General features: G+C 54.7%; 3 protein-coding genes across 10 annotated transcripts in view; 2 read left to right on the forward strand and 1 right to left on the reverse strand.

Moving 5' to 3' along the window:
• Positions 1-106: 106 nt before the first annotated feature.
• Positions 107-6,519, forward strand: LIME1 (Lck interacting transmembrane adaptor 1). The gene is made up of 7 exons (XM_053992992.1): positions 107-123; positions 2,160-2,411; positions 4,131-4,283; positions 4,777-4,825; positions 4,914-5,001; positions 5,150-5,562; positions 5,811-6,519. Exons 3-7 carry the CDS (start codon positions 4,168-4,170, stop codon positions 6,195-6,197), a joined length of 1,053 nt encoding a protein of 350 aa, XP_053848967.1. The 5' UTR covers positions 107-123; positions 2,160-2,411; positions 4,131-4,167; the 3' UTR covers positions 6,198-6,519.
• A 4,664-nt stretch (positions 6,520-11,183) lies between these two features.
• SLC2A4RG (SLC2A4 regulator) lies at positions 11,184-15,373 on the forward strand. Its single transcript, XM_053992902.1, has 8 exons — positions 11,184-11,221; positions 12,141-12,292; positions 12,988-13,097; positions 13,181-13,425; positions 13,802-13,902; positions 14,010-14,268; positions 15,014-15,093; positions 15,177-15,373. The coding sequence occupies exons 2-8, from the start codon at positions 12,210-12,212 to the stop codon at positions 15,286-15,288; spliced, it is 990 nt and encodes a 329-aa protein (XP_053848877.1). The 5' UTR covers positions 11,184-11,221; positions 12,141-12,209; the 3' UTR covers positions 15,289-15,373.
• Positions 15,374-21,193: 5,820 nt separating this feature from the next.
• ZBTB46 (zinc finger and BTB domain containing 46) overlaps positions 21,194-27,567 on the reverse strand; it is a 47,767-nt gene continuing 41,393 nt past the window's right edge. For all 8 annotated transcript variants that reach the window (XM_053992828.1, XM_053992825.1, XM_053992827.1 and 5 more), the window contains 2 exons: positions 24,923-25,098; positions 21,194-21,617 (listed from right to left, as the gene is read on the reverse strand). In XM_053992828.1, the coding sequence (XP_053848803.1) occupies positions 21,231-21,617; positions 24,923-25,098 (563 nt within the window). In that variant the 3' untranslated portion in view covers positions 21,194-21,230. The remainder of the gene's footprint in view (positions 21,618-24,922; positions 25,099-27,567) is intronic.

Raw genomic sequence — 27,567 nt, forward strand, 5'->3', positions numbered from 1 at the left:
TGCGGGAGGCTCTGACTGGGACTTGCTGCAGGATAAAAGATGAAATTCTCCAGCTGGCCGGCAGGGAAGAGAGCATGATTGGATCCCTGTGCTCCACACTCGCCGGATTTTGAGTTCCTGCAAGTAAGTGGTGGTGGCTTTCCTGCCTGGGATATGAGGAATCTGCAGCTAAACCGGGGGGAAATACCTTAAACCCCCAATGTATACAGAAATCACAGCATTGTCAGAGATGCTCTTGGGACTGGATAGACTGGACAGGCAGGATGCCTGCTCTGCTTTGCTCTGGGAAGCTTCAGCTGGGTTCAGCTTTGTGAGTTGGGCTCCAAGCTCTGTCATTCCATGTTTTGTGCTCTGTAGCTGGGCTTGAAAGGGAAGAAAAGGTGGTGGAGCTTGGTAGTGCTGCTGGGATCCCTTGGCTGGGGTCTGGAGGCTGAGTGGGAGCCAATTGCTTTTGGGGTGAATGTATTCAGTTCAGAGGCGCGTGGCATTGTGGAAATTTCCAGCTGATTTGTGGGGAGGGTGACAGGAGTATTGCTGGTGTGTGCAATGGGAAAGTGCTGAGCTCTTGTCTCTGGGTGAGGAGGCTTGAGAATGTAGTCCCTGAAATGCTGTCTTCTGAAAACCCAAGATGATGTAGAAGTAGTGCATCTGTGGCAGAGGAAACCACTGTGGCAGGCAGATGGTTCTGGAGAAGACACATCTCCTTAATACAGCCATGCTGTAGTTTGGAATCTGGCTCACCATAACATCAGCTCTGAGCTCTCTGCTGGTCTCCTGCTGTGGCTCAGCTCTGCAGAAAACCTCTTGAGCTGATTCTTGCCTTAAAAGAGCCTTTTTCTGCCCAAGTGAGTGTTCAGCAACCAGGGAAGGGCAGGAAGAAAGAAGAGTGCTGAAATGGTGTCAGCCTCGAGCAGAGCCCTGTGGTGTGGGCTGACAGTCACTCACCTGAAAGTTTTAAAGTTGTATTTTCTCAAAAGCCACTCCAGCATGTGAGCAGCGATCAGAACTGCAGCTAGAAGTCTGCATCCAAGTTTTCAGGCATTTGGGTCTGGCATTTATAAGTATGGTTGGCACTTTCTAAATGAAAAGCCCCCAGAGGTGTTTGACCATGAAATCTCATTACAGAGATAAGCAAACTGGGTAAGATCTCATGCCTGCTTTTTTGAAATAGTCTTAAAATTCACTAATTGTACCCCGTGGTCCAGGGCAGATTCAGTGTTGTGACTGACGGTAAACAGAGCTTTCACTTTTTGTAATTGAAAAGAAAAAAATCTATCTACTTCTGCTTCTAGGGCCTTTTTTTGAAGCACAACTCCCTGGGGTACCTGAGCAGAGTTTGCTGCAGCTGTGTGCACAGTGGCTGATGGAAATCAGCTCAAAATGTTCCTCTTGGTTTTGTGCAAATAGGCTTTGAGTAGCTTTGCAGACTTTTTTCTTGCCACCCTGCACTGAACACTGTGTGGTTTTATCTGGGGAGATGAATCAAAGGCCAGGCAGAATCATCATCAGCAGCAGCAGTTGGTTTTTCAGTGAATTTAATCTTGCTTTCAGGAAGCCCAGATGAGGAACTTGCACCTTTTGTAGGACTCACAAAAAACTCCCACGTCCTGGAGTAGCAACCCATCTGCCTTAAGGGTGCCTGTGCTGGGGTGTCACACAGGGGGGAGTGATCCCTGCTCAGAGGGCTGGGGGTGTTGTCACACGTACCTGTGCCCGCCCTCACCTCCAGAGCCACCTCGGCTGGGCTGGCGGAGCCAGCGCCTTACGAAACTCAGCCGTCTGCTGAGTCTCCTGCCCCGGGGAGCAGCCCCAGGACAGGGAGATCGATCACTTTATTGACAGGAAATTCAGGTATAGGTTTCAGAAGGTGTGGCTGACACTTTGCCTTGCAAACCTGTTCAGTCCTACCTGAGTGTCTTTAGTCAGCACTGGGTTCTGCTCGCAAATCTGTGATTTTGGGAGCCCCAACGTGTTGCCCTAAGAAGTGGCTTCTCCCAGTGACTGCTGAGCCTGAACACTGAGGAGCATGCACTGCACAGTTTCACTGCTCAGAAATCCTGGAGCAACCACCGACCTGCTTGACAGAAAGGAGACCAGAAGAATTTCTCTGCATTCATTCCTACTCAAAGAAGTCTCTCCTTTCAATCTTCAAAATTCAGGGATGGAAAATCCCCTTGCTGTGTGATAAGCTGTCCCGTGTGTGCCCGCCTCATCATGCTGAAAGCTTCCACCTTGATTCCAACATCACACCAGCTCCCGGTCGTCAAACCTTGCTAGAACTTTGTCTGCTCAACTCCAGAGCCTGCTGAGCTCTGCCCTGGTCCTGCAGCCCATGGTTCCATCACTCTAATGAGCTGAACGAGTCCAGCGAGGAGCTCCAGGCTCTGTCTAACGCAAAGGCCTTGTTGCAGGTAATCCGAATAATTAAAGTATGCTCAGACAGAAAGGCTGTGTTGTCTAATTAAAACGTTGGAAAAGGAACAGCCTCCCCTTCCCAGCTCTGATCTAAGCCAGTCTGTCCAGCCTGGTTAGTCCTTAAAACCTCTCTGTCTCACTTTCTACCTTGAAATAATTGCTCTCCAGGGTTCATGCCTCAGTCAGGGCACTTTCCAAAGGCATGGGAAGTTCTTAGATAAAAGGATGCTCGCAGATAAAAGGGTGCTGCAAATGGCCAGAGACCTTCTGGTTATTGGGGTAAAAATGTGCCAAAGATGCTGCTGTGTGACCCAGGATGCAGGGGAGAGGGGAGCTCCTGTGGATCTGCAGTAGCTTTTGACATTTACACAAGGCAGGGTGGCTTCTCACCAGCACTCATCTGGGCTTTGTCATCCAGATGAAGACACACAAGAGGGTGAGTAAGAGGTGCTCAGCGCGTCCCACCAGATCTCTGGGTTCCCATCCGTGCTGGTGGAAGCTGACCCTGCTCAGCTCTGCTCAGGGACCCTACTGCTGGCCCCATCTGGATTAGCTACCGTGGCTTCTTGAAGCTGTTTTACTCCAGGAACTGCCTCCATCTCCCTTCAGATCAGGCATTTCTTGGGTGCTGGTGACAGGCCAGCCTTTTTTTGTAGAGCAGGGTGCACAGAGCTGAGCTGTGCAGAGCTGGGAGCCGCAGCTGCCATCGACGCCGGTGAGGGTGAAGGGGTGTCAGCTTTTGCTTTGGGTTTGCAGCGTGCTGGCAGCAGAGCAGGAATGGGGATGGTGGCATGGGAATGATGGGATAGGGGTCACCAAAAGCCTTCTGGGGAAGGAGGTGATCCTGACAGGCTGGGGAGCACCTGTGCTTTGTGTCAAGCTCCCCAGCACCCTCCTGCCCCCACACTGCTTGCTCTGGTGCTGCCACAGTTTGCAGGGGACAATTTTTGCCCTGAGGAAAGCACAGGGACAAGGGCTGGATTTGGGCAAGGTGCAGCTTTAGGCAGAGGAAAGGGGTGGGAAGATGGGGTGTTTTCTGCTCTGGTGTCACAGCAGAGATCAGCTGCAGACCTGGGGTTGTGGTGGCACTGGGAATGTGTGCATCCATTGCAGAAGGAAGGTGTCCTGGTGTCTTCTGCTGAGGCCAGGGCGTGAGGAGGGAGAGGAGGAAGAGGGAAGAGATGCTGAAGCTCACCCTGTTTGCAGAAAATTGAGTCATACTGCCTGTCCTTACTGGCCTCCCCTATGCTCAGGAGCAGTGTCACTCCCATCCCGGGTTGCTGTCCTGGTGTCCCCAGAGAGCACTCTGTCATTTCTAGGGTGTCTCCAGAGGGTTTTCAGAGCTCCTGGGCATCTCCTTTTCACCATTTCAGTGGCAAATTGTGAGCTTGAATCCCACTGGTTTTGTTGGATTGTTTTTTTCAAAGGGAACCAAAATCTGAAGTTTTCCCTGGTGGTGACAGAGCACCCAGTGCCAAGTGTCCACATGGGGCTGGGCACTGGAGGTGTTACGGTGACTCTGGGGACAGCAATTGCTGGCCAGAAAATGGGGACACCCGGTGAAATGTCCCCATCCAGAGCATCCAGAGAGACCCCCTGCTGGGGGACTGTGCTGCAGGGGTCCCATAAGCCCTGGGGGTCATAGAGCACCACTTCATGCCATGGTGAGCCCAGCAGCTCCTGGCTGAGCTCCGACTCATGTTCTCTCTCCTCAGAGCTCAGCCCCGCAGTGGTGCTGCAAGCGGCTCCCCCATGGCTGCAGCCAGCGGCGAGGGGACAGCAGGGACCCGGCTCCTGCCAGCTGGCACTGCCCTGGCCCTGCTCGGTGGCCTGGTCTACCTGGGCACCCTGTGTGCTGCCTGTAAACGGTACGTGCTGCCCGTGGCTCCTCCACTTTCCCTCCTGGGGCTGGGAGGGGGCTGGGGATCCCTTGGTGGCATTTGGTGGCTGCACGTGGAGAGTGTGCAGCCATCCTGAGCTGGGACCTGGGCTCTGCTGCTCTGCTCACCCCAAGCCTCCACCTGTGCCCCAGTGCAGCTCTACCTGGCTTGATCCTGCATCCCTGTGTGTCACAGCCCCCTGGAACAGCCCCTACAGCCAAAAACCTCAGAGGAGCAGCCCAGAGAGGGCTGAGCTGTGAGCGGGAGGCGCAGTGCTGAGGGTGGTGCCAGTGGTGCCCTGCACAGCTCAGTGGGGTGCAGGATGCAATTGTGATGTTCCCAGCCAGCACAGACCCTGCTGTGGGACTGGGGAAGAAGCAGGATGTGGGTTTTGGGAGTGCCACACTGGGGACCCAGGACACCTGCTCCTCACCCCTGGCTTTGCCATCTGCCTTGGGCTCAGCCCCACTTCTCCCTGCAGGAAGGGCAGGAAGAAGGTCGCTCCAGATGGGGTGAAGCTCGTGGATGAGGTAAGAGCACATTTTGGGGGGCAGGATCAGCCCTGGGGGAGGTCTGGGCTCTCAGCCCAGCTTGAGGGTGTCTGTTCCCCCACGGCAGGCCCTGCTCTGCCAGACACAGCTGCGGTCACTCAGCAAGTCGGACACGAAGCTGCACGAGCTGTACCGGGTGAAGGTCAGAGATGATGGTGAGTGGCCGTGGAGCAGGGGCTGGTGGCCCTTGGCAACTGCCTGCAGTCCCCATGCTGCCCATCAATGTCATGGACAGATGTGCCACAGCGCTGGCACAGGGGTTGGTGCCCGTTGCATCTCCTCATTTCCTCTTCTCTCCCACAGTCCAGCGTCCGGCCAGCCTGGATCTCCCCGGTCCCACGGCCCCCGGAGGCGAATCCCTGCACAGCTCCGGCCTCCTGCACCGTGAGCTGCCCCAGATCCCCGTCCCTGAGCCCCCGGCCACTTCCCCAGCCCCCGACCAGACCTACTCCAACCTGCTCTTCACCCCGCTGCGGAAAGCAGCGCCAGACGCTGTCTATGAGTGCCTGGCAGTGGGGGCGGAGGGCACCCCGGTGCCCCCCATGCCAGCTGGCACCCAGGTGTCCCCTCCACGGGCTGTGCATGGGGCAGCCGATTATGCCTGTGTCCATAAAGTGAAGAAGGCGGTGTCGGTGGAGGTGCAGGAGGGGGCTGTGGCAGGACCCCCTGGAGCACAGCACTGCTGGGATGGAGCAGGCAGTGCCCCTAAGGCCAAGGTACGACTCTGGGGGGCAGCAGGGATGGGGCAGGGGGGGTTAATTTAATTCCTTGTCTCCCTGTAGTGCCCATGTGTGGAGCAGGGTATAACTTAGGATCCACTGCCAGGATCCTCCTGGGGATTCTTGGCATTGCCCCTCCTGCTCACAGCTTCCATCAGAAGATGGGGGGACAAAATCATGAGGGTACCCTGCAGTGGGCAGGGATTGCCCCCAGACCTCCACCCCAAAAAAATTTCCTTTTGCAGCTGGAGGAGATGTACTCGACAGTGTGCAAAGCCACCAAGAAGAAATCCCAGGTCTCTGCATCAACCCCGAGGGCTGTGAAGGAGGCGGGGTCTGGGTGGCCACCCCCCTGCCAGCAGGAGGGGGCCCCAGCAGCCCCAGGTCCCCCTGACCCCTGTTACGAGTCCATCAATGACAGAGCATGGACTGCTCAAGCCCGTGTCCCCGACCCTGACTATGAGGCTGTGGACATTAACTGGAAGAAGGCAGCAAAACGGGACAAGCCGGGGAAGCCCCGTGTCCCCGAGAACCTGTACGAGAGTGTGGCGGACGTCTGGGCAGGGGAGTCCCGGAAAGCCTCTGCCCGGACGGCGGCCAATGGGCTGGAGGTTTACATCACCAACCTATAGCCCCCTGGGAGCAGGGGCAGGGCCACAGCGGGGTCCCACCTGGCTGGACACCGTCGGGTGCCAAAGGGACAGGTGCCAGCTGCCCTGTGCTCACCAGAGCCCTGTGCCCTGCACTCACTCTCTGTATATATTTTGTGTTACTTCTTTGTGAGTGTCTTTGTCCCATCCCAGCCCAGCTGGTGCCAGCAGGTTGCTGGTGGGATGTCCCAAGATGGGCAGTTTGAGGGTGCTGGGTGCTGTGTGGGACCCCCGTGAGACAGGGCTGGCACTGGTACCAAGATGGGAACAGGGTGGGGACCAGTCACATTTTGGGGCAGGGGGTGACGGGGCTGCAGTCAGCCCCATGCCTTGGGCTGCAGGATCAGACCCCCATCAGGAGGTTTCTGCCATGACTGAGGGTCCCTGTCCTCCTCACACTGCCTGGGAGAGACCAGGGCCCCCTCCAGCCCCCAGGAAGCCCTGAGAAGCTTTGCTCCCATCACAGAATGTCCCTTGTTATGGGGAGATGGTGTCAGCCCTGTGCCTCCATGGAATCATAGAATATCCTGAGCTGGAAAGGACCCGCAAGGGATCATTGAGTCCATCTCCTCCCCCTGCACAGGACAACACAGAAATTTCACTGGTGTGGGCTGTGGGCTCTGCTCCATCCTCCATTCCCACCCTTTCAAACCCATGCAAGGGTGTCTCCATGGGCAGCCCTCTGCCAAACACCATTAAAAGGCTGAGAGAAGGTTTACACTCTTAAACTGAGTCTAAATCCGTGGTTCTGGGGGCTCTTGCTGCTGCTGCTGGTGCAACTGGTGCTGAGAGAGCAGCTTTGAGCACAATGTGACTGTGAATGCACCCGCCCTGCATGGGTGGTTTGGCACCTCTGAAATGGGGACACACAGCCACCAAGAGCTGCTGAATGGGGTGATCTGTGCCCGAGCAGAGCCTTGCACAGGGCTGCAGTAGAAGCCCGGCTGTGTTTGCTCAGCATTTGCTTCCTTGCTCACCTCCCCGTCACTCCTGTGGGTCCTGCAGCCCCCATGTGCCAAAAAAGCTCGGCGAGCTGGGTGTGTACCAGAGCTTAAACTTCCCTCCTCTCCTCCGCGGTGGAGTTGCGCATCGTGCCCCAAGGGACGCCGTGGCGAGGCAATGACGGCGGCCCCGGTCACATGGCCAGTGGCTGGCCAGTGGCTGCCCGGCCTCGTGGCACCATGGCCTGGTGCTCGCTGGAGCCAGGTGGAGCCCGCAGCCCCCGTGCCGTGCCGTGCCGTGCCAGGCTGTGTGGCAGGAAGCGACGCACCTTCCCTCAGCACCTTTGGCCCTGCACCGCGGCGGGTGGAGAGATTAAAACCGAAAACGCAGCGCTCAGCAAACCCTGCTGAAGGCGTTAGAGCTGGAGGCACCCCAGGCGTCGTCAGCTCGACACCAAACCACAGCCGCCCTCAAGATCTTCTCCCATCCCCCTGCGAGATTAGGGCGCTGATAGAGCACGGCTGGTGCCGGTGCTGCCGTGCTCTTCCTGCTGCCAGTCCGCCACAATGACGTGTGGGCTCCCCCCACGCTGCCCCCGGCCGCATCTTTCCCCTGCTCCCCTTCTCCATCATCCCAGCGCACGTGGCTGGGTCCCTCCTGCGCCACCTGAATCCCCTGGGAGCTGTTTTGGGCTGTGCTGCCAGGAGCATCACTTCCGTGTGGGATCAGCGTGGCTTCACTCCGGTCCCTGCGCTGCCCGTGGGGATGTGGCTACCCCTGTGCCACCTTCCTGAGGAAAGGCAGGCTTGGAATGGCACCAGGGAAGGGAAAGCTCCTGCTGTGGTGGAGCTGAGGTGGCCAGATTTGGTCTGCAATTTGCCCCAGCAGCAGCAGAAGCTGTGCAGGGCTGCCTGCTTGCCCATAATTCCTGTGGGACTTGGGAGAGCCGGACTCAAATAAGAGAATAACTGCCCAGTCCTCAGGGTGATGGAAAACGTGCCTGAAGCCCTGGCTGGAGGCTCGAAATCTGGCTGGTGAATGAAGAACACATCCCAAACATCACTTGGAGCCTCAGGGTCTGGTCGGGAGGGTCGGAGTTGGGGTCAGAGCGAGGGGAGAGGGTAGGGCTGGGAGTGCCCCCCCTCAGCCCTGAGGGACAGGCGTGTGCGGGGCTCTGTCACGCTGCCATGGGACGGGGCTGCGAGGGACGGTGCTGCACGGCGCCGTTCCCACAAGAGGGAGCGAGCAGGAGCCCAGCGAGCGCCCTAAGAGGCTGAACGGGGCTGCACATCCCATAGTCCGGCACGCTGTAGGATGCAGCACGGTGCTGCAAGGCGCATTACACACTGCTGCGGTGTTACACCTGCACCTACACCTGCGCGGTGTGACACCCTGCAGGGCGCTGTACGGCGCTCCGTGCCATAAGGATCCGCACCCTCTGTGTCCCTGCACCGCGTACGGCTCCGCAGCCCGCGCAGCTCTGTGGCCGTACGGCAGCACAGGGCTCTACACCCAAACCAGCCCCACAGCAGCTCCGCACCCCGCCTAGCCCCCCACCCCTGAAGCTCACCCCCGTGTGCCCCCGTCCCCCGGCAGCTCCGCACGGCCAGCAGGCAGCCAGGGCAGTGCGGGCACGGCCGCGGCTCCCTCTGCGAGACCACCCGGGCGAGGGGCATCACAGTCCAGTCCGCAGCCAACCGCCGGCAAGGGCACCCAGGTACCACGGGGGCATCTCCCAGGGATGGTGATCCTTGGGGGAGTCCTGCGCAGGGCCAGGAGTTGGACTAAATGATCCTTGCACGGCCTTTCCAACTCAGGAGGTGCTATGGCCATTTTTTAAATTTGGGATGCCCCCCTGCCGAGCCCTCCTGCCCGGGCCGGGGGTCGGGCTGGTGGCACCCCGTGCAAGGGTGGGCGATGCTCGTGGGGTTGCACAACAGCGAGCGGAGCTGCCGGAGCCTCCAGCTCTGCGCTGCGGCCGCCGTTAACCATTAAACCAGAGCGGGGGCGGCCGCGGAGCCTCCCCCGGGCCCCACGGGCTCCTGCAGGGCTGCGCTAACGGGGGCGGCGGGATCAGACTCCCCAGGGACGGGGCAGGATGGGCAATAAAGGCTGCTGCGGCTGTGCTCCTCCTCCCGTGCTGCCCGCGCGGGTTTTGGGGCCCCGCGGGTGTCCCGGTTCCCGGCTGGTCCCCAGTTCCTGCGGCGTGCAGGGAGACCCGGCGGGCGGCCGTGCCGGTGTGACAGCGGGCCCTTGGCCGGGTCCATGAGGGTTTTCCCGGTTTGCTGCTGTTTTCACTCTTAGGAAAGCACCCGGGGTTGGCGCAGGGTGGAAGCGGCACCTCCAGCCCCACCTCCACCAGAGCAGGGAACGAGCGGTGGCCAAGCGCCCCAGGAGCCACGCTGGGGACATCGCCTCCCCAGGCAGGGGATCCCCGGGATGCCGCCCCAGCAACCCCACAGCCCCGAGAATCAGCCGTGTCAGGCAGCCCAGGGGACACGCAGGGGAGACAGGCGGCGGGGACAGGGGGGGCCGCCATCCGGGACAGCCGCACGGACTCTGTCCCGGCCTTCAGGCTGCGGCTTGGTCAATCCAGCAGGAGCAGGACCTGGTGGCCCCTCGCCGCCGCCCGGCGCTCGCGGCCCCGCGGGTTTTGGGGCAGGTGAGGAGCAGAACGCGGGTGGGCGCCAGCCGGAGCTCCCCAAACACCCCGTGCACCCCAAAACCTCACGCACCCCATGTATCACGTGGACCCCACATACCCCCTGCACTGCAGGTACCCCCTTCAACCCCAGGCACCCAGGGCACCCCAGTGCGCCCCAGAATCCCGCGCACTCCAAGCATTCCGTGTACCCAGGGCATTCCATGCGTCCCACATGCCCCGGTGGCCCATGCTCCCCATGGAGCCCGTGCACCCCGTGTACCCCCCACGCACCTCAGTACCCCAAGTACCTCCCGCACCCCTCGCAGCCCACCCACACCCAGCCCCGCCATTGTGTGTGTGTGGGGGGGGGGGGTTGGCAGTGATTCCTCGTGGTGGGCAGGACTGACGGTGGAAAAAGGGACTTCTTTCCTACTGGGAACGGCGCGCACACCCCAAAAGCCCAGACCACACCCCCTTTCTTAGCAAAAGGTGACTGTAACTTTTGGGGAAGCCCTAGAGCTGATGGGAGAGCCCTACAGGCAAGTTATAGGGGATTTAAAACTTCGGGGAGAACTTTGGGGGGAACCTACAAGTTTTGGGGAGTATAACTTTGTGAAGAGCTCAGCAACGTTTGAAGAACCCCTGTAACTTATCGGCAGCCCTGTAATTTGGCGGGGGACGTCACTTTTGCGCGAATCCCCCAAATTTTAACGCTGCGTGTTTCTCCCCGGTAAGTCCGCAGGAGCCGTCGGGAGTTTTGCGGGATGCTCCCCGGCGGCGGGATCCCCGCGTTTACTTGTGCGGCGCCCAGAATCCCGCGCCCTGACAACAAAACCGGAACTTTCGGGGGTCCTCTGCAACTTTTGGGGAGCCCCGCGAGTTTGGCGGGAAAAAGGGGGGGGGGTGACTTCACGGTGGCCCCAGGGGTGCCGGCGGGCACTCAGTGGTGGGGGGGGGCGGTGACACTGGAGGCGTGGTGGGGTTTTTTGGGGGGGGGGTGTTTTATTTTTCTGGGGGGGGTCCCGCGGGCAGCGCGCGCGGCGGGAGGGCGGGGCGCGCGAAGATGGCCGCTGCCGGCGGGGGCGTGGCGCGGCCGGGGGGTGGGCGTGGCGGCCTCGCGAGGGCGGGGGCGTGGCCGCCGCGAGCGAAGTGGCAGCGGGCCGCGGCCAATCAGCGGCGCGGAGAGCGGCGGCCGCGTTCCAGCCCGCGCGCTCCGGCCAATGGCGCGGCGCCCGGGGGGCGTGGCCCGGCCGGCGCCGACACCGGGGCCGCGCGCGGCGGAGCGCGCTCCCCCCGCCGGGCCGCGGCCGCTCCGCGCATGGACCCCCCGCGCCCGCCCGCGGTCCTAATGCCCGCCCGCCGCCGCCGCCGCCCGCCGCCCCCGCCCGCGCCGCCCGCCGCCCGCGCCAACGCCGCCAAGGTACCGGGGGCGGCGGCGGAGACCGGGGTGGGATCCGGGGGAGGCGGCGGGGGGGCGGTGACAGCTGACAGCGGCCCGCCCGAAACTTTCCCCGCCGGTAAAATGGCGCCGCGATGGGATAAACTTTGGGGGGCGGGAAGGAGGGGGGGGGGGTTTGTGGCGGCGGGGCGCGGGGGGTTTGGCGGTGGGTGGCATCGCCCGCGCCCCCGGCGGGATCGTCTCTCCTGGATCGCAGCTCTTTGGGGTCGTCCTGGGATCTCCCGCCGCGGGGATCCGCCCAGCCCCGCCCCAGGGAGATCAGCTAGGATCCGCTTGGAGCGGGATCCGCTTGCGGCGGGATCGACTCGGTGCTGGATCACGTGGGATCTCCCTGGAGCGGGATCCACTTGGTGCCGGAGCTCGGGCGGTGGGTGCCGGTGTCTGGGATGGGCCTGGCAGGCACGAGTGCGCTCCCAGCTCCGGGATACCCGCTGGATCCCGGGTGATCCGCTCAGAGCGGGATGAACTTGGGATGTGGATCCATAAGGTGTGGATCTATACCGGCATGTGGGATGTGGGTGCTGCCACCTTAGAGCTGCGTTGCCAGGAGGGTGTCAGGTCGTCTCCTGGCTCCGTGGAGATCCCTGCTGGATCCCTGCTGATGCTCAGCCAGTGGGTGATGGTGCTGGCAGCAACATCACAGGGGGATCTGGAGAGTGCCAAGGAACTACTGGCTGGATCCCACTGCGACCCGTTGGGATCCACTTGGGATTTACCCCAGGGGGACCCACGGAGTGGCTGGCAGGGTCCCACCACAGCCCTGCCTGGAGGCGCTGATCCAGCTCCCTGAACCCGGCTCGCCATCCCACCGAGGCCACGGGGGTCCCTGGGGAATCCACTGCTCGGGGATCCCTGCTGCCCGCTGCCGTCTCTCCCGCAGGCTCCGCTGGGATCCGAGGGCTGGCTGGGGGAGCCGCCGCCGCGCCAGGACACGGCCAGCCAGGAGGCCATGCTGCGGGTGCTGGACGCGGGGCTGGAGCGCTGCCTGGCGCTGCACTCGGCCGTGCAGTGCATCCCCGTGCCCCGGCACAGGTAGGGACGCCGGCACGGCCGCCACCCTCCCACCGGCACCGGCCTCACTGCGGGAGCCGGGATTTTTTCTGCAGGAGGACTTTGGCCGCTGTTGGCCACGCCGGGATCCCGCTGGCTGTCCCGCTGTGGCAGCTCCGGGGACTCCCAGCTGGGAGCATCACCAGGTTACCCGTTTGCAAAAGGCTTTTGGGTGCTCTTGACCTCTTGGGTTTTTTTTAATCTAAATTTTTAATAGTTTTTTTCCTACCTCAAGGAACTGTTTGGCCTTAGGCAAGCCATCCCTGCATCCCTGGGCAGGATGCAGGTGCCAGTACCCTCCAGCACGGTGCTGCCCACAGTCATGGAGGGTTGCCCCTGGCATGGCACAGGCAGTGGCATTTTGGCAGCTTGCCTGCACCTCTGCCTGCTCTGCTGCTTGTGCCATGCCCAGGGGAGTTCCAGCCAGCTGCTGGGATGATCCCTGGAGGGGGTGCTGCAGGGTGTGAGACACCTCTGGGTGCCTTTCCACCTGGTGGTGCTGCCAGCGTGGTGGGGCCACTGAGACCTTGTGCCACCCCTGTACCCCCACACAAACCTGGGGTGGGTGCAGGCCACTGTGGGTGGGAGGTCCTGGCACCTCAGTGGGGGAGGGGAAGCGATAGAGGGTCCCAGGGGGCCTGTCCATCCTGACACGGCCCCTCTGCTCTCGCTGGCAGGAAGCTCTCGGGCAAGGCGGGCATTGATGAGGTGATGGCAGCTGCGGTGCTCACCAGCCTCTCCGCCAGCCCGCTGGTGCTGGGGCACCCACCGGCCACTCATGCCCCAGGTGAGAGCACGTCCCTGTCCCCCCCATCCCTGGCTGTGTGCCCCACGGCAGGACCTGACCTTCCTCTTCCTCCTCCTCACCAGAGCCTGGCAGCGAGGTCTGGAAGGAGGCTCCTGCCATGTCCTCCAGCTGCAGCAGCAGCAGCAACACCAGCGGGGACTGGAGCTGGGACCCCTCCAGCGACCGATCCACCCCCTCCACCCCCTCACCCCCCCTCTCCAGCCACGTCCCCAGCACCTTCCTGCCTGGCCCACTGCCAGATGAGGGCCCTGATGAGCCCGACGGCACCCACTTCGTCTTTGGAGAGCCCACCCCACGGAAGAGGAAGGTGGGATGAAGCTGGGGATGATGATGGGGGTGCAGTTGGGTTTTGGGAATAGTAAGGATGGGGATGAAGAGGAGGATGAGGTTAAGGATGGGGATGACAGTTGGGATGAGGGTGGCTATGGGAATGAGTTTGGGAATGGGGATAGTGAGGACGGAGATGAGAAGGAGGATGACATTTGGGATGGGAATGAAGAGGATGAGGTTGGAGATAGGGATGAGAGCTGAGATGAGTTTGGGGATGTGAGTGATGATGGGGGTAAGGTTGGGGATGACAATGAGGATGATATTTGGGCTAGGATGACTGGGGCTGGAGATGAGGTTGGGGGTGAGGATGAGGATGGGGATGGGGCTGCCAGCCTGACACCTCTCTCCTGCAGAACTCCACCAAGGTGATGTTCAAGTGCTTGTGGAAGAGCTGCGGCAAAGTCCTCAGCAGCTCCTCAGGGATGCAGAAGCACATCCGAACCATGCACCTTGGGTAAGCACGTGGGGTACCCCTGGACACCCCCAGACCCCCTGGTACCCCCTGCAGGGTCCTGCAGTGCTGGGGGAGAGTGTCCCAGCCAGCCTCTGCTCTCCCCGCAGCCGGAAAGCCGACCTGGAGCAGAGCGACGGGGAGGAGGATTTCTACTACACGGAGCTGGACGTGGACGTGGACGCGCTGACTGACGGGCTCTCCAGCCTCACCCCGGTCTCTCCCACCTCCTCGGTGCCTCCCGCCTTTCCCGGCCCCGAGGCTCCTCTGCCGCCGGCGCTGCCGATCCTCGACCTGGCCCTGGCCTCCCCCTGCAGCCCCCCGGGCCCCCCCGGCCGCTGCCACGTCCACACTGACCACGCGTACCAGGTGGGCACAGGGATGGAGGGGGACTGGGATGGGGGACAGGGATGGAGTGGGGCAGGGATGGAGTGGGGCAGGGATGGGGCACAGGGATGGAGTGGGACAGGGATGGAGTGGGGCAGGGATGGAGTGGGGCAGGGATGGAGTGGGGCAGGGATGGGGCACAGGGATGGAGTGGGACAGGGATGGAGGGGGACAGGGATGGGGCACAGGGATGGAGTGGGACAGGGATGGAGTGGGGCAGGGATGGAGTGGGACAGGGATGGAGGGGGACAGGGATGGAGTGGGGCAGGGATGGAGTGGGGCAGGGATGGAGTGGGACAGGGATGGAGTGGGGCAGGGATGGAGGGGGACAGGGATGGGGCACAGGGATGGAGTGGGACAGGGATGGAGGGGGACAGGGATGGGGCACAGGGATGGAGTGGGACAGGGATGGAGTGGGGCAGGGATGGAGTGGGACAGGGATGGAGGGGGACAGGGATGGAGTGGGGCAGGGATGGAGTGGGGCAGGGATGGAGTGGGACAGGGATGGAGGGGGACAGGGATGGGGCACAGGGATGGAGTGGGACAGGGATGGAGTGGGGCAGGGATGGAGTGGGACAGGGATGGAGGGGGACAGGGATGGAGTGGGGCAGGGATGGAGTGGGGCAGGGATGGAGTGGGACAGGGATGGAGTGGGGCAGGGATGGAGGTGGGGCTGCTGCACTCCCTCATCGCCTTGTCTGATGAGGGTTGTGTCCTCTCTCTCCAGGACTGCCGGACCCCGCCACGGCCACCGGTGTCCCCCACTGTCCCCACCCCGCCACCACCCAAGCCGCCGGCCGTGCCCAGGTGAGCCATTGCTATCGTGCCCCACCCTGTCCCCTCTCACCCGCGTGTGTCCCCCGGTTGTGACTCGTCCCCTCTGCCCGCAGGCGGCCGCGGGGGGAGGCCAAGAAGTGCCGCAAGGTGTACGGCATGGAGCACCGGGAGATGTGGTGCACGGCGTGCCGCTGGAAGAAGGCCTGCCAGCGCTTCCTCGACTGACGGAGCCCCGCCGCTCCCTCCTTCTTGCACATTTTGCACTCGAGGTGCCTTCGCGCCCCCCCCGGCCGCCCCCCGGACTCAGGGAACGGCCCCCCGAAAGCTTTATGCACACACACAGCCCCCCTGCCGCGGAGCTTGTTCCCCCCTGCCTTGTTTTCCCTTTGAAAATAAGCTAAATCCATCAATCCAACCCCGCTCCTTGCTGGGGCGGGGCTGGCAGGGGGTGTCTGGCTGCTCCCGGCCCCCTCCCCACTCCGCTTTGGGGACCCCCCCACGGCTGAAATAAGCTGTGCCTGTGGCCGGCAGGGGCTCGGAAAAGGGGGTGTCTGTTCCTGCTCCCGGGGGGCAGCCCCAGTGCCCAGGGCAGAGGTGGGCGCCTGCCCCCCCCCGCCTCCCCCAGGGGGGTTTTTACTCTTTGTAATGTCATTTCTCTCTCTCGTTTTGGGGAGCCCCCGCCGGGGCGATGCCCCGGGAAGTGCCTGCAGGAATGCGCCCATTTGCACTAAGCCAAACTGCACAAAGAGGGGTCTTTTTGTTTTCCTTTACTTTTAATTTTTTTTTTTTCCTTCGTGTGGTTTTTATTTTTTAAATAAAATATATGAAAATTCGTATTTTTACCTACTCCCTCCCACAGCACGAGAGCGCGCGGGCCGCGGCGCTGCGGCAGCGGGGTGCCTCCAGCCCTGGGTGGGTTCCAAGGGGTTTAATTCACTTTAAACCCACTTTTTACCCCAAAAAAACCCCACATTTCCCCTCAAAACCCTTTCTCCCCTCTTGTCCTGTCATCCTCCAGCCCAGGCAGCAGCTCGGGTTTGGCCAGGCCATGCCACCCTGCTCCTCTCCCCATGCAGGGAGGGGACAGGGTGGGTGCTGGCCCTGCCACCCTCCTGCCCTGTGGGAAGGTTCCCTTTGCATCAGGGACCCCCCCATTGCAGGGTCCCCCCTTGCAAGGTCTGACACTGCTTTGGCCCCATGGGTCAGGCTGGTGCTGTGCCCCCACTTGTCCCCTCCAGGGATGTGATGTATCAGATCCAAAAGAAAAAAAAAAATAAATACTTGGATTTTTTTTTTTTAATGATTCCTGTTCTTTAGTTACTGTTAAGACAGGCAGGGTAGGCACCCTGGGCCCCTTGGCACCCCCAGACCCGCTGCTGTCACCCCCCTCCTGCATCCCACGTCCCCCAGGGATGGCATCACCCTGTGCATCCTCCTGGGAGTTACTTTAATTTCAGATAATGCCCAAAAAATAAGGAAATTGCCACCAACAAGCAGCAGGGAGGAAGGGAATGAGCCACAGGTGTCTGTTTGGGATGGGGAAGGGGAAGGTGGGGGGAGCAGCACTCCCAGCCTGGGGGTGAGCAGGGCTCCCTGCTGGTCCCCATGTTGGCCCATCCTTCCACACAGGGCAAGGAGAAAAATGATGATGATTATGTATTTAAAAAGAAAAAGCAGACAAAACTGTAGCAGCAATTTCCAAATTTATTGAACTGATTGATTTTTGCAGGTATGTCTAAGCTAAATCCCATCACAAAGGTTCTATCCGAGGGGCAGCCCCCGGCAGGCGAGGAACTGGGCAGCAACTAGAAAATAAAATCAGATTTACCTGAACTACATTGACAGAAAATCAGTACAACACAGCATGTTCTCCCACTGACTTCTCCTCAACCTCCCCAAAATATTAAACACATCTTCAATACAAACACAGGTTTATAATAATTAATATAAAGTCAGTATAATATAGAATATTCCCAGCAAAAAAAAAAAAATCAACAATCTTCAAACACCATCCTTTTTGTGTTTGTTCAGCTTTATTTTTGTAGACAGGTTTAAAGCACGTTGAAAAATAAATATATATGAAAGCATACACACAGCACTCTGACTAGGGGACTAAAAAAAAAAAAAAAGGCTGAAATTCAAAACACGACTCAGGATCTACAAAATCAAAGGAACCATTAATTATGGCTTTTGTAGGAGTCACACATGTCACAGAATGAGCGAAAATTAGATTCTCTTTCAGAATATTGCAAAAAATTCCAGTTTTTGCATTGTTTTCATGGAGTTTCTTCCCTCAAGGGTGATGTGCAAAAGGGGGAGCTTTGAGGGGAGGTGCTCAGGGACAGTCCCAAAATGCAGCCGCCCACCCCAAAGCCACAGCTTTGCTTGGGGAAAACGGAGTGTTCAAAGGCAGGAGTGGGGAGAGGAAACAAAAGGGAAGTAATGCTGGAGTGGGTTTCCTTCTGGACAAAAATTACTCGTTTTGTTGTCCAAAAAACTGATTTTTGATTAAAGAAAATAAAAAAGGGAAGGGAAGGGACAATCACTTTGCAAACGTTAATTAGAGAAGTCCCCCTCTGCTTCCCCACAAAGCCGCTCCGCAGCTGTGAGGCTTTGGGGTGACCTTGAAAAACCACAAAACTGGGGAATTCACGATTTCAAGAATATTTTTGGAAATCTCAAATCAACACAAGGACCTCGTTTGTCTCCATCCTTCAAGATGTTCTCCAAGTCCACGGATCCCTGGGATGTTTTCCAGAGGGCACGGACAGGACGATGCCCTCTGCCCCATTCCGCTCTCTACTCCTGGCACTCAGATTGAAAATAAAAAATGAGGGTAATCAAGGAATTCAAGGAGGAACGTTTACATGTACAAATGCTTTTAAAAAATGAATTGCAAGTTCTCAAGATGGGGTATATCCATGTTTAACCTCTAAGGAATTATTGTTGTGGAACTAAGTCTGTATATATATACACACACATATATATATATATATATATATTTAGAAAAAATTAAAAAAAGGGAACCTCAGTGAAGTATACAAAGCCCTGAAGGGAAATACAAAGACGAGATGCAGAACAGGCAGAATTAGTGGGGTTTTGTTTAAATCTCCAAGAGCAGAAGTTTGCATAGGCAGTATATCCGAGAGACCCTGGAGAGAAGCTGGAGGGATGTGATCACCTGGAGTGACTGATGAAGTTTATAAAGTTTCAGCATAAAAAACACGCCCACATTCCTGTTTTTCAAACCCAGTCAGAGCATGGAAGGCTAAAGATGAATCCCTGTGTTTCCAACTCTGCACACCTCCATCAGAACAAAGCACTTCAATAGACACCAGGTGTTAGAAGGGTTTTATTTGGTACATGGAGTGTGTTAGTGGGATAGAAGCATGTGCGAGGTTATGACATGGGAAAAGTTAGTTTTTATGTAGATTTTCCATTTTTCTCTCCCTTTTTTTTTTTTCCTTTTTTGCTTTATTGTTTGCATCCTCAGTTCAAAGAGCCTCAAAGTGACAGAATTTGGAAACACTCCTGAGCGCTACCCGGCTCTCTGCCCACTTTTTATAAAAATAAGGAAAAAAAAAGAATATTTCCAAGGGGATTGTGAAGAAAGCTCAGCACTCCATAACTCTGATGACAAAATTGAGTCACCCAAGGGAAAGGAAGAAGAGGAGGGCTTGGCCCACACCTGCTCCTCCTCAGAAGGTGGATGCACACACCGACATTGGAGGGGGTGGGCCATCGGAATGTGAGACAAACCCAGGGGTTTGAACTGTTTGGGCTTTAAAATTCTCTTTAAAACAGATTTCTACATATAAAAAACAGAGCTAAAGATAAATCTTTAAGTACTGTATGTATTTGTCTACATGCAACAGGTGAGGCTGCACATTCAGGACTTCAGGCACCCCCAAACCCCTCCCTATTTACAGGGTAAATGACAATAAATACAGAGCCCACACTCTGGGAGGGCCAAAATCAGGATAAGGGAACAGCCTCCTCACTCTCTGGAACCTCTCAACACCATTGGAAAAGGGTATATAAAGGTCCAATTGTGACATACTGGGTGGGTTTTTACATCTTTTTAAATAGGGGAGGAGAAGGAAAAGAAGCTAAAACACAAAATGAGATTTTTACAAGTTAAGAAAAATGTTCCTGCCATGACCTGCTCTGCTCTCCCCATATTTGAGGAAGAGGGTTATCCATGCTCACTGCCTAAAGCAACAAGTGCCACTAAGTGCCACCAGCTCCTCCTGTGCAAGGGGCAGCGGCAACAGTGCTGGGCCACACCGAGGATTTTAGGAAAGACCCGTGTTCCCACAGCACTGAACACCCCCAAATCCACAGGGCAGGAGCCTGGAGGCTCCCAATGGAAGCAACAGTGAACTGGGGTGATGGAGGCAGAGAGAAGGTGGTGAATGTCTGCAAGGAACTGAGGAGCAGAGAAAGGGAGTGAATGCCATAAATCCAGGATGCAACTGGAAGGAGGGAAGGGAGAGAGAACCCAGCTCCCGCAGGTGCCAGGATCAAGGCTCCCACCACACTCCATGAAATCCTGGCACCAAGTGGCTTAAATCCTTTCAGGTTATTTGCTTTATGGGGGTTTATTGTACAACATGCTTTTAATTCCTTTGCTGGGTGGAACCACACTTTCCCTCACGGACCACCAGGCCTGCAGGAAGGAAAATAGCACCTTGAGTCATTTGGCTTCTGGCAATGGGTTGTCTTTCGTGGCAGGTTTCAAGGTACCACAGTCACAGATATTGTAAAAAAATTGCTCAATGGCAAGGATGGAGTGAGGTCTTCGGCTTTTTGTTTTATTTATTTAAAAAAGCACCAGAAGCAAAGAGGTGAAGGTAGAACAAGCTGTTTCTCAGGAATAAGACAAATCCAACACATGCTGTTGCTGTTGCTATTTAGGTGTAGCTGAAAGAAGGCAACAGTGGCCGATATGAACAGGGAGAATCCAACTATCTGGAACAGCCCCACGGAGTCTGAGGAGATGCTGGGAGAGAAACCTGGTTCTTATTTAAAAAAAAAAATTGGTTATTGGAAAATTTACATGGAACCAGTGCAACTAAAGCTGAAGGTTTTTGTCATGAATTAAGTAGGCGTTAGACCTACCCATGATCAACAAGAATGTTGAGATTGGCAAGGAAGAACAAGGTACCCAGGTGAAATCCTGGCCCCACAAAAGTCCATGGGATGGGAGCAGCAAGATTCCACCCTGCTGGGATCTCCTCACGTCGGCTTCTCGCCTTCCCCAGCTCATCCTGCACTTGGCCGAATGCCTTCGTTTTGCTACAGTTTGCATATATTTGTGAAAAAGGCAGCTGAGCAAAGGGAGAAGAGTGAAGATATTTGTGGAGAGGAATGACAGGTACAGAACTGTGTCCTCTAGAGCAAAAGGTGCTTCCAGAAGCACAAACGTGTTTCAGTGCCTGTGGATGACCAAGGCTGGAAGACAGGACGCGGGTAAGATGCCAGTAGGTCCAAGAAAAGTCACAATCTGTTTTTGATGGTGATTCTTTTGGAAGCTAAGAATCCAAGAGAAGTATTTGTAAGGCTGTAATCTGACTTGCCTTTTGATCTATTTGGCTCCATATAAAATAATTAAAACTCTTTAAATAACTTTGCAAAAGGCCTGTATCATCAGGGGAAGCCCTCCAACACATCCATCCATCTGCTTTTACAACCTTAGCTTGAAATTCCACTGCTGCTGGGATTTTAGCACAGACAAGGTGTAAAAAAACCCCAACAAACCTGCTTTGGACACAAAGACCTCCCCGGTGCTCGGTTTGGAGTGGGAAGGGGAGGAGGATTCATGCTTCACCAGCCTGCCCACACCTGCAGAGACTCCACCTCCCTCTTGGGCAGCCTGGCTGGCTTGGCTGAAGGGGTGGCCATGGGCAGGGGGTCACAGGGGGAAAAGGGAAAGGGAAAAGGGGGAAGGCGAAGTCAGTCGTGCCGCTGGAAGCAACCCTGCTAAGACAGTGTCTGAGTGGAACAGAGAAGGACTTGTTTAGAAAACACAAGAGTTATTTTGCACACATGGACGACAACAAGGCTACTTAGTTTTTCCAACATACTCCTTCCTCCCCACCCTCCCTCCCCCTACAAACAACAGAGCGAAACAAAAAAAAAAAAAACAAAAAACCAAAAAATAATCCCTAAGAAATCCAGGTAAAATCCTTGTCGTTCTCCCCAGAGTTGTCCTGCTCCTGCGGGGAGTCGACATCTTTGTCATCATCTAAAATCACATCATCCTGTGACATCCCCACGTCATCCTTCCACTTGATGTCGTCGTCGTCTCCCATCTCCTCATCTCCTTCCACTTTGATGTCATCTGGATCTTCCATGTACTGCCCTTCCCCAGGGTAACACTCCTCTGGGGACCCCTCTCCCCCGTTGTGGTCCAGGTGCCCGGCGATGCCGCGGCCGGAGCAGTCGGCGCAGACGCCGTGGCGGCGCGAGCCGTGCTTGATCCCCACGCTGGCTGCTGACATGAACACCCGGTTGCAAACCTTGCAGACGTATTTTTTATCTTTGCTGTGGACCTGGAGAAGAATAAAGACCACAGAGGTGAACGCCAGCGGAGATGGAACAAGAGCTGCTCCCGTGTCCCTGCAAAGGCAAATCCACAACTGCTACCTGAGATCACACCTGGCTTCCACCGTGAACTCAAACCCACCACGATTAATTCAACCCTGCAATGATGACACACAATAAAATCCTTTGGGACTGCCTGCTCATCAGCACACTCATAAGTCTGAGACAAACTTTTATCAGAATTTTTTTTCTTCCCTTTTCCTTCTGTTTTTCTGGGGTGCAATAGTTGTATCACACCCACCACCAAAAGGAAAATGTTAAAAAGAAACAAAGAAATAAAGAAATAAAGAAACAATCCACAAGCACAAGTTCTTTTCAGAGAAGAACAACCCCGACCAAACAAGTGTTAATGTCATGGTGATTTAGTGGTCTCCCTCCTGATCCCACTGCTGTCCATAACCAAAGAACAGGAGCACTTGGAATATCTCCTGTATCTCCCAAAAAATGCATCTGAATACACTTCTCACCTTACTTCTGACTACTTTGGTTTGACAAAAATGTTTCCCTTCCATAACTCATGCTGCAAGCATCCTGGGCATATAAAGCTATCACAGAATACATGGCCAGTAAAGGAAGCAAGGAAAATGCTCTGCAGGATAGAAGAATTCACTTCCAGAGCCAAACTTCACTATCCAATGAACAAAATTGCATACTTTGAGAAGCACAAAACACCTGCTTAAAGGTGAAATCTGTCCCTGGCCACTTTGTCCCTGCATGGAAGGCAAGGAGTTTGTCAAACCATCCACCTGCTCCTCTGACAAATAAACCAGGGCAGTGAGAATTCCCAAACTTCACCACAAGGAGCCTCATCAGGTACGTTCACTTACACATATATATCTACATGTAAAATACATACTGATTTTATTTACATATAGAAAAGTTTGGTTGGAAGGGACCCATGACAATCTTCTAGTCCAACTGCCTGACTGCTTCAGGGCTGCCCAGTATGTATTATAAATATGTATTTTTCTTTTATATTTTTTTTTTATTCTTTTATATATTAACACCACACGGGGACAGCACAGGCACTCGATGCCCTGTGTCTGGCACTGATCCTCAGGAGACACTTTAGGAAGTGGTGTAGAAGCACACAAGGATCCAGTGCCAGTGGTTTGGGGTTGTTCTGAGCAGTCCAGCAGCCACCAGAGCCTTGGGTACATATCACCAGTCCCTAATCCTTTTTAACTCATTTCTTCTTTTCATGCTCACAAAAACCTGTGGGAAAGCTTTTGCTGATTAAAGTCCTCCCTTTTATTTTAAAGCAGCTGCCTGGATGCCTGCTCCCTGCTCCTGCCTCAGCATGGGATCACCAGCTCTCACCACCTGACTCCACAACCCCACGCTCTGGAATACTCAGCTGAGCTAAAGCTCTTTGGGAAGAGACAAATTGAGCCACTGCAGCCCCTCAGCCCTCACTACTGCAGGACACTGGCTCAGGCTCTGTGTTGCACCAGTCCCAGCCGTGTTCAAAGCCTGTGAGTGCCTCTGATAAGCTCTGGCTGCAGGTTCCCCTGCCCCGAGCCAGTCCCTACGACATTCTTCTACTGCATCAAGCAAAGGCATTAAATTTTATTACTTTTTTTAAAGCAGTTGGACAGGGCTGCTCAGAGTCATCCAGCAGGATCTATAGGTATCACTCACTTTCAACTTGTACAAGAATGATTTTCAGGCATCAAAAGCTGAATAGGAGAACAGAAGGTGGTCAGGGGTGCAGAATAAGGGCTAAAAGAGTCATATAAAAAAGAAATTATAGAACAGGTACTAAACCAATTTGTAATTATCACAGAATGGTTTGGGTTGGAAGGGACCTTAAAGCTGATCTAGTTCTGACCCCCTGCCATGGGCAGGGACATCTTCCACTAGAGCAGGTGGCATTTCTACTAAAAAACTCTAAAAAACTAAAATCACCTCTCTCCCTCTTTTCCAGTGCTGACAGTTCAGTCAGCAGGTTCAAAGTGAGCCATATTCCTGGATGCAACTGAACAGAAATTAATCTTATTCCCTTTACAGCCAAATTAGTATTAAACACAGAAACAGCATTTGGCCCTCAGTATTGGACCATTAGAAAGATGACAGTCTAACTGATTAAATGCCAATATTTCAAGGAAGAGAAGGGAAAATATGCTGACAACATCCTAAAGTTATGAAAAAAAAAATTAAAAAGGAAAAGTTCTCAGAAATAAAATGCTGGAGGCAACCAGCTGGCACAACAAGGCGTTCCCTGCTGCAAAACCAGTACCAGATCTCAAATCCTGCTGTGTGCTTGCAGCAGGACTGAGCTCACACTGGGATCTGCCTCCCGAACTCCAGCACCCCAAGGGAAGAAGGAAGGGACATCTCAGGGAGCAGGAAGTGCCCAAGCAGATGGCTGGGCACTCATCCAAACAGACACGGGAGCAGTGAAGGAAGGGAAGGAGACGATGGGGCACTGTGGAAAATTGTCACACAGGGCTCCAGGGTCCTGGTGAGGGACCTGGGCATCGGCGGCGGTGAGCCAGACCTGCTGCTGGCACTGCTGCTGGAATTCCTGCCTAGAAACTACCTGCTGTGCCACAATATCACCTCTACACCAAGCTTTGAGAACCTCTTTAGGATGGCCAATCATTTCTACCCTGAAAAGAAAAATAATCAAAGTTCAGCTTAGAATTCTGTTTCTGAAGAAGCTGTGAAGAGCCAGACACCAGCAGCAGCCTTGCAGTCAGAGCTGAGGAGACTCTTTAGCAAGGTGTAACAGCATTTTTGATAACTAAGCATGGCCAGAACAGAGTAGCTTTGCCTCAAGTTCTTGCTGAGCAATGTGTTTTAAAGCTTTCTGCACCAAGTCATAGAATTACAGAATTGTTAAGACTGGGAAAAGCCTCTAAGACCAAGTCCAATTGTTCCCCCAGCACTGCCAAGTCCACCACTAAATCATGTCCCCAGAAGCCACATTTACACGTTTGTTAAACCCCTTCAGGGATGGTGACTCCCCTATTGTCCTGGGCAGCCTGTGCTAGGGCTGAACAATCCTTTCAGTGAAGAATTTTTTGCTACTATCCACCCAAAACCTTGGAAAGCTTCTAGCTGAACTTGGAGAGCAGAAGGAGGATGAACAGGCAGCCGGCCACGAGGCCTTAGAAAGGCATGGGAAAAAGATACAGGAGAAGCCTTCAGATGGGCCCTGAGTGGCAAACAAAACCCAGACTTAAATGAGGTGAACTCCCATTCTCTTTACCCTGAGCAGGGGGGCTGATGCCCCCAGCACTGCCCTTACCAAGGTGTGGCGCTTCATGTGCTCCCGGCGGGTGAACTTCTTCCCACAGATCTCGCAGGGGTAGGGCCTCTCTCCCGTGTGGGACCGCATGTGTCTCTTCAGGATGCACTGGTGCATGGCAGAAAAGCTGCAGTATGGGCACTTGAACTTCTTCCTGATGACTGTGAACTCGTTGACTGCAAGAGAGAAAGCAGAACACACAGATTAATCTCAGTCTTCTCCTTGACTACTTCACTATTAAATTAGTTCACTGTGAAATTACATTCTTACCCCTTAACCATATACATATTTTTAATCCTTATACTGTATTACTGCCCGTATATTAATAAAGCTAAGAAATTGAGTACCTCCACCACAGCAGCTTTTGAACAAGTTGACACACAAACATTTAGCAACAGCCTGTTACAGACATTGCTTGCTAAAGGGAAAATGAAGAGAGCTGTCAACCTGCTAGAGCTCTGATTTATTATAAAGGGTTATCCTAAATATCAAGATCTGAAATGCTAACAGTATTACTTCTGGAACAAGCAGGGAGCCAGGAACAGAAGTCCACAAAGGTGGCACCCAAACAGTGCCAGTGTTATTTATGGGGTGATGCAAGAACATCATCACACGCCCCAGGAGCATTTTGGTGAAGAAGCAGAGAGTGAGGATGGCCCAGAGGAAACGGGGCAGTTCCAACCACCAATCTCTCCATTATCCAGTGACTCAGTGACAGTGCCACACACAAAATACAGCACCTGAAAACTGAGTATTGCTGCTCCCTGAGGGCACCACCCACCCACTGCAAGTTTGGAAGTGACTGACCATGAGGAGATGATTTCTCCTGTTTCTCCTTCATTCTATTGCTTCCTATTAGTGTGTTAATTTTCATCCACTTTTCTCCTAATTATTGTTATTTCTCAAAGCAATATATTTACATAACAAGGAGGGGGGAAAAAAGAAAGCAAGTTCTGGTTTATCACTGTAACTTATGTATTAGTAAATGGCTCCTGGTAAGGGAAACAGTCTATAGAAGAGACTTTCCTACTTTTTTTCTTTTGTAACAACTAGGATATGAAAATTCTTTGTCTTTTATTACAGGAAAAAATATTTTTATTTTCTCCTAGGGTTTGACACTCCCTCAGCTATACACTCAGAGGCAAGGAGCCCACATTTTCCTACAGCAGATAGCATCTTTATCATACAAAGCTATTTATTATAAATTCATTTCCAGTCTGATTTTGCAACCACTTGATTTTGGTGACAGGCCACACACACACTTGTAACAACCCTGTCACAATGGAGTGCAGACAAGGTGAGCAAGCTGTGAACTGAGCACAGGGAGTCAAGAGGGGACACAAACCCTCCTTCCTCCAGTCCTGCTCCACACCACACACACTGCAGAGACACAGAGCCACTGGGAAATGCTGCCTGCTGTCAGATCCTGACAGCAACAAGATCCTGGGAGCATGAAGAAAAAGTGCTTTAAGGAGAGAAACCCACAAAATCCCCTATTCCTACATCACTGGGTCGTGGCTGATCCTGCTGTTCCTCAGTGACCGGTGCCTGCTCCCGTTTCCTGCCCACCTCTCCCTTCCCTTCAGGCTGAGCTGCTGCAAAGCTGAAAAGGCAACACCCAATGCTGGGAGCATGAGCTGCACCCCCAGCAGGCTCCTCCCCAGCCCCCTGCTTCCAACACATCCATGGATTCCCAACAGCCTGTTCCTGCCTCTGTCCAAGATCCCTCATGCCTCATTCAGCTTAAATCACTCAAAAACAGTATTTTCAGCTTCTGTATTTAAAAATACTCACAGAACACCGTTTGCAGCTATAGTTTTATTGAAAACTATTTTTGCACCAAATAGCCACATATTTAGTCCTGGTATCTACAAAAGGAAGCACCTCAAAAACAGCAGCATGGTCAGAAAAAGAAATATATTGCAGCGTTAACATTTTCACAGTCCTGTAAAATATATGCACCCCCAGTACATCTATTTAATGCACAAATCCCAGCTTTGGTATGAGAATCATCCTTTGTCTAAAGACAATATTTTATAGCAGCATTAAGTGTAGCAGCATTAAGGTCCTAAGAAATCATCTTTAACACGATCATCAAGGTGATAAACAGCAGCACCATGGGTAAAGAGGACACAGCACCAAGAAATGGAGAAGGAAACAGAAACAGTGACACAGTAAATATCTGTGTACTTAATGCCACTAAATATTTATGGAAATGTGTGTGTTTTAAAACCAACACAATAATGCTTGGGAAAAAAATCTTTGGTATTGTTATCACAAGTAACTTATTTCACTGAGGCTGTTAAAGGACACAGGCTCCTACATCCCTGAGAGTAAAGGAAATGCACTAGTGATGCCAGATGGAACTGCTCTGGAATAACTCTGTAAACTAGTTAATAATCACTGAAATACTACATTCTTTGGGTGATTACAAAGAACTCACAAACTTTAGGAGAATTCTTGTCCGCGAAATCCTCTTTATATTTAAGGTTATAAATAGGAAGGTGCAATTTAACTGTCAGACTCACACCTCCCATCAGCTTCCCATGCCATTTGCTCACAGTAAAATCCTGCTTCTAACACCTGTCCTACAAAAACCCAATAAAGCTCTGCCCTGTTGTACCTTTCAGTTCTAACAATTTAAA

This window comes from Vidua macroura, chromosome 17 (assembly GCF_024509145.1).
Source record: "Vidua macroura isolate BioBank_ID:100142 chromosome 17, ASM2450914v1, whole genome shotgun sequence".
In the NCBI taxonomy this organism is placed as follows: Eukaryota; Metazoa; Chordata; class Aves; order Passeriformes; family Viduidae; genus Vidua; species Vidua macroura.